Here is a 6,867-nt window from a genome sequence, read left to right as displayed (position 1 = left end):
CCAGATGATGATAATTGCCAAATATCTCAGTCGAGGAGTAAGCTGTAACTGTAGACTTAGGCATTGGAACAACAACGTCGCCACCCCACCCCAGTAGTCCAGGAATTATCTATCACATTCTGTTCTTCCTCACATTCTGTCCCATCCTTCTCTCATTGTCTACATGGTTTTCTAGAACCCTCCATGTGTTCCTTCAGTAGTTCTGTGAAACCTAGAGTATTCTTGAAGATGTCAACAACTTTAAAGGACAATAGGAGTTTCCACAGGACGAGGGTTGGGGTTCGGAGGAAGCCCTTTCTCACAAAAAACTAAGCTGTGAAATAAAGGTGACTGATTTCATATTAGCATGTGGGATTCCTATCTCCTATCAGAGTGTTGACATCATGCCACTTAATGTAACCATACGGATCCCCCTGAGAAACAGCCTGGCTTTACTTTGAGGAATTATTTTCCACTTGGTTGTGCAGTAGTTTCTTAATTACAGACTATACATGACAATGCAAAAACGTGTCCTGGAGGTCTCATGTATTAGCTTGTGACTAATATATGAGACCTTCTTAGCTCTTCGCCTCGGGGAAAGTATAACATGATTCATTGTGGTAGATATAGAACAAGGAAAATCTGCACAATACCAGTCAATCTTACAGAAGGTGTATGACAAATCTTTACCTGTTGCAAGGTTTGGCCCTCTTTCACCTTCATGCAGTTGCTTTGGCTTTGGGATTCCCAGGCAACAGAAGCAATTCGTCTAGCGGTATGTGCAAAGAAGCCCTGTTCGTAAAAGCTGGTTTAGTACCGCCATCTTGTGGTGAAACTTTGTGTGCATCACATATAAGACAGCCTCCATCACTGACACAACCCATAACTAAAACCTCTTCTCAGAAAGGGATGTAAATAAGCAAAATACACCATCAAAAGGTGACCTTCCACTAAGGATCAACATAGAGACAACAGAACATTTAGAGAGGAACTTTATTGGAAAATATGAGAACTTGCCTAGTCAGCATGGCTCCACCTGCCCATATTCCTAACCAAAACTACAATAGGTTACATTTGCATTTTCAAAATTCCTGTTGTCATCTCGCATATATGCTTTTGAAGAAGGTACTAAGGAGATATCATAACCATTGCAGTGTCAGCCATTTTGAAGCATATTTTCCTGTTTACTGTACATAGATAAACAAGTTAGCGGAACTGTCTTTATAAATAATGTTATCATTCTTCCTTTTATGGGAATGGCAGAAAGTTATTGTATATTTTTCTATCAAATCTTTATTTATCCAGGAAATCCATTGGAAGCATCAGGGGATGGAGGCCCATGCAGGCACGAAGGCTTTCTGTCATATGTTCCGGTCATTCATTCAGTGTAGAATTGTCTTTTAAAAACAGTTTGTGCGATTTGCTGTGTCTTTCTCTCTAGCGTGTAGGACCGCCCCCTCTCCTACATTCATGCATTCTGTAGGCACACATGTAAAATATCCCTGGAACACACAGAGCACACACAGGTTAATGGACAATGGACATCAGAAACCAGCTGTAGACACCCCCAAAAACTACACGCCTCCCTTCAGCACCTACCCTATCTATCAGGTCTGAAGGATCAGCACTATGATGGAGCTAGGCTCCCCTAACCCATTGGAAGGCTAGGGAAAACCATCACCATATTGCTTTCATCAGACTCTTCAGATCTGCTAACACCGGGTGACTAGGGACTTGTGGGTTGTTTTTGGACCGGCAATGGAAATATTGGGCATGTTGGTATGGAGCCAGCTTTGAGTGCTATGATTCACCCTGTATGTCAGTTGTTACCTGCAAAGAAGGTCATGAGCAGTGCCACCCAGCCCAGTATGTAGGACCAGGAGAAGCGCCAGTCACCAAAGCGCTTGCCCAGGAAGTTCACTGTCACACCTGTGTAGATGGCCATCGCCAGCAGAACAAATAAGGCTGGGAGAAGGAAGGGGAATATAAGAGGTAAATATGCTGTACTGTGTGTGTGTGTGTGTGTGTGTGTGTGTGTGTGTGTGTGTGTGTGTGTGTGTGTGTGTGTGAGACTCACTGGAGATGAAAAACATGATCCCTGCAGCGAAGGAGCGGTTGAACCTCTCGAAGGTGGAGAAGTGGGCGAAGGAGAGAATGCCTGTGATGATGCCCGCGAAGCACGACATACCTGACAGGATCATAAAGGCCCGGGTGGCATTCCAATATGCTAGAAGGGGACAGACAGAGGCTGAGCAGGATGACAACAATAGAGCCCCAGCATCCCTTCTTCAGGCAGATTAACAACTAAGCCCAGCGCCATTCTCAGCCTCTAGGTGTCGCCATATTTATCATGCGCAACATTCCTCTAAAATACATTTCCAGTAACAGGTTTGTGAAAACAGGATTGTAACATGAAACAAAGCAGCCATTGATGAGATGTCTCTGACAAATGACTTTAACTGGACTAGGAGGAAGTGTCTATTAACTACTGAGATGCTGCTGGTAGCCTATTCACTTGGGTCAAGTTCAGGAGTGGTAAACGTAGTTTGAATTACTATTGCTCTCTTAGGCTATGTCCCAAATGGTACCCTATTCCCTATATAGTGCACTACTTTAGATCAGAGCCCTATGGGCATAGGGAATAGGGTGCCATTTGGGAGATTGTGCTTGACGTGTGTTCTCACCGATGCTGTCCGTCTGCATGTAACACTTGCCCGACATGCAGTACCTCCACAGGCCCTGGTGGGCGAAGCTGCCCGACAGACGGTACTGCATCCAGTAGTCTGTTGCTGTGGAGACCACCAGCAGGATGTTCCCCACCATGGCACAGAACAGGCCCCCTCCCATGAAGCTATACATCCTGAGAGATGCTGCTGTGGCCACTGTGAAGGAGCTGATACTGCATAGGAAGACGATGGAGGGGGGATAAACACACCTGGATGATACAATGTTTTGTATGACACACACTCAGTTTGCTCTGGCCACTTCGTAGCTCCTCATACTAGGGAGGGAGATGATGAGGTTAGACACACACACATACACACACACACACACACACATACACACACACCTGTACCTATCTGGTATGATCTAGGTATATAGAACACACTCGGTTTTAATAATAATTATTCCATTCTGTGGAGACTGTAATAGAAACAGAAATAAATTCAGTATGATTCTTGACACCAGAAATAACTGTTACATGGACAACAATATTTCAAAGCCAAAGTACAAATTGCCGAATCTCAGTGGTCTCAAATTACTGCTAATTTTGGGATCACATATATTACAGAGTTTATAGTTATTATCAGTTGTGCTCACTCATAAGCACTACTTTATGTGATGCTACGGCACACACAATAAGTCAGAAACAGTCTAAGCTTGACGGCTAGACATGCTCAGGGAATATCACTTTATTTGAGCAATTTGACATTTTGAAATGCTCTATATAAGCCTTAAATTACACCGGTTAACATATTCGAATATTTGCTCCATATAGCATAAACAAACACGCATGCAGTTTTTACATTGTCATAGAATGTACGTTTACAACTAGTATCCTCAGCTCTTTTGCCAAGTAAGTTCTGCCAAGCACTTAATTTAGTTTGAGCAGTGGTTATTCAACCACTAGTTCACTATTGTCTTGTTTTCAGACTTCAGTTCACTATTAAGCTGAGTAACTGTGTCTTTGGCACAACTATACATTTTTATCATTAGATAGATATACTGTATTTAGGATGTCCCTTACCTTGTTTCTTCAGTAAAAGCACCCTCTTAACCGTCTACCTTTCTGGGGAGAAAGTGAGAGAGGGATAGAGGGAAAGAGAGAGAGAGAGAAGGAGAGACGTTGCAAGCCTAGGAGGAGCGATAGGAGAGTGAAAGAGAACTCCACTGGGCTATCCCCTCTGTGTTTTCTGTTGATGGAAGCAGAATCATTAAACAATCGGTCCCCATGTAACAGATGCAATTGAACGAGCCATCGCTAGGGGCACGGGATCATGTGACCCCCACAGACCTTTCAGTGTAGGCGGGGCGGGGGGGGGGGGGGGGGGGGGGGTTGTCAGGGTGTTAGGGTAGGGGCTTTGGCTGGGGGGCTCCATATTCTTTTTGTTGGTTTGTATTTGGTATATTCTAGAATTGTGGATGTGCATAGGTATGCAGTACTGCTGGAGTCAATGCAACATGCTGAAGCCAACATTTTTCTTTCAGTGTATGTGGGGCTGTGGCGGCATGGATAGACAGTTAGACACACATATAGGGAGGGATGGCCCCTCTGTCTAACTGGTTGTCCTCTCTGTAATATACAGAATACATCTGTAATATGTAGCTCACCTGCTTCCTCATAATACTGTTTTTAAATACACTGTAAGTTGAAAACTGTTGATCATAGTTTTCCATTACAGTATTTATACAGTGTCTTTTTTAAAGACACACACGCTCACACACACACACACACACACACACACACACACACACACACACACACAAACACACACAAACATCCATCTAAAGACAGCTACAGACAGTCTGTGAGGTCTGATTAAGGGATAGGCCATCTTCCACTGACAGAAATGTCATACCCTTCATCAAAAGCCACCACCACTGTGTCATGTTGTCCTCTGTAGCTCAATTGGTAGAGCATAGCGCTTGTAACGCCAGGGTAGTGGGTTTGATCCCCGGGACCACCCATACGTAAAAATGTATGCACACATGACTGTAAGTCGCTTTGGATAAAAGCGTCTGCTAAATGGCATATTATATATTATATTATTATATATGTAACAGAATCAATCAGTGGTGTAAAGTACTTAAGTAAAAATACTTTAAAGTCCTACTTAAGTCGTTTTTTGGGGTATCTGTACTTTACTTTACTATTTATATTTTTCACTACTTTTACTTTTACTTCACTACATTCCTTACGAAAATATTGTACTTTTTACTCCATTCTTTTTCCTTGACACCCAAAAGTACTCGTTACATTTTGAATGCTTAGCAGGACAGGATAATTGTCAAATTCACACACTTATCAACAGAACATCCCTGGTCATCCACACTGCCTCTGATCTGGCGGACTCACTAAACACATATGCTTCATTTGTAAATTATGTCTGAGTGTTGGAGCGTGCCCCTGGCTATCCATAAAAAATAAAAATAAAATGGTGCTATCCGGTTTGATTAATATAAGAAATTTGAAATGATTTATACTTTTACTTCTACTTTTGATACTTAAGTATATTTTAGCAATTACATTTGCTTTTGATACTTAAGTATATTTTAAACCAAATAATTTTAGACTTTTACTGAAGTAGAATTTTACTGGGTGACTTTTACTTTTACTTGAGTCATTTTCTAATAAGGTATCTTTACTTTTACTCAAGTATGACAATTGGGTACTTTTTCCACCACTGGAATCAATGGATCAAACATAGCAATTATGACTGCCATTTCATTTCACATTTCTTCCATTCAGTATTAGCATTTAATCACGGCACAGACGTCTAAAGGTTGCAGACGCCAAAGATGCAGATAAGGTTCTGTTTATGACTGCTTCATTATGCAAGGTGGGTGGGTGGTGGGGATATCAAAGAGATAAAAGTGATGGGTTGGCAATTTCATGATATGACAGGTTTTTCAAACTGCAACTCCAAATCACGCTTGGTTTGTATGTTAGGCTAAAGACACCATAGTCTTCTTGTTTGCTAGACTCATGGCACTCCTCCAGGGGAGCTTGCTGAGTTAGCGGCTGTGGGAAGAGATTAACACAATAATAAAAGTTTATATTATAACAGTTATGTATTGATTATATTGAAATAAAACGTACAAATATTTATTTGAATAAGGTTGGAACACAAAAATAGATAGAATTGATAGAACATAGCCCTATTTGGTAAAATACCAAGTCCATATTATGGCAAGAACAGCTCAAATGAGCAAGAGAAATGACAGTCCATCATTACTTTAAGACATGAAGGTCAGTCAATACGGAACATTTCAAGAACTTTAAAAGTTTCTTCAAGTTCAGTCGCAAAAACCATCAAGCGCTATGATGAAACTGGCTCTCATGAGGACCGTCACAGGAAAGGAAGAACCAGAGTTACCTCTGCTGCAGAGTTACCAGCCATTAGTTCATTAGAGTTACCAGCCTCAGGAATTGCAGCCCAAATAAATGCTTCACAGAGTTCAAGTAACAGACACATCTCAACATCAACTGTTCAGAGGAAACTGCATGAATCAGGCCTTCATGGTCGAATTGCTGCAAAGAAACCACTACTAAAGGACACCAATAAGAAGAAGAGACTTACTTGGACCAAGAAACACGAACAATGGACATTAGACCGGTGGAAATCTGTCCTTTGGTCTGATGAGTCCAAATTTGAGATTTTTGGTTCCAACCGCCGTGTCTTTGTGAGACGCAAAGTAGGTGAACGGATGATCTCCGCATGTGTGATTCCCACCGTGAAGCATGGAGGAGGAGGTGTGGGGGTGCTTTGCTGGTGACACTGTCAGTGATTTACTTAGAATTCAAGGCACACTTAACCAGCATGGCTACCACAGCATTCTGCAGCGATACACCATCCCATCTGGTTTGCGGTTAGTGGGACTATCATTTGTTTTTCAACAGGACAATGACCCAAAACACACCTCCAGGCTGTGTAAGGGTTATTTGACCAAGAAGGAGAGTGATGGAGTGCTGCATTAGATGAACTGGCCTCCACAATCACCCGACCTCAAACCAATTGAGATGGTTTGGGATGCGTTGGACCACAGAGTGAAGGAAAAGCAGCCAACAAGTGCTCAGCATATGTGGGAACTCCTTCAAGACTGTTGGAAAAGCATTCCAGGTGAAGCTGGTTGAGAGAATGCGAAGAGTGTGCAAAACTGTCATCA

The 6,867-nt window shown here is 42.2% G+C and overlaps 1 protein-coding gene across 1 annotated transcript; it reads right to left on the bottom strand.

Annotated features, from left to right (window-relative positions):
* Positions 1-1,416: 1,416 nt before the first annotated feature.
* LOC311132759 (lens fiber membrane intrinsic protein-like) lies at positions 1,417-2,838 on the bottom strand (the record flags this gene model as incomplete). The annotated part of the gene is made up of 4 exons (XM_084166056.1): positions 1,417-1,481; positions 1,810-1,944; positions 2,057-2,206; positions 2,664-2,838. The coding sequence occupies 4 exons, from the start codon at positions 2,836-2,838 to the stop codon at positions 1,417-1,419; spliced, it is 525 nt and encodes a 174-aa protein (XP_084022182.1).
* Between the last annotated feature and the right edge of the window lie 4,029 nt (positions 2,839-6,867).

This window comes from Coregonus lavaretus, assembly GCF_964263955.1.
Source record: "Coregonus lavaretus genome assembly, chromosome: 7".
Classification (NCBI taxonomy): domain Eukaryota; kingdom Metazoa; phylum Chordata; class Actinopteri; order Salmoniformes; family Salmonidae; genus Coregonus; species Coregonus lavaretus.
Note: the sequence above shows the minus strand (reverse complement) of the source record. Positions and strands in the feature narration are given on the sequence as shown.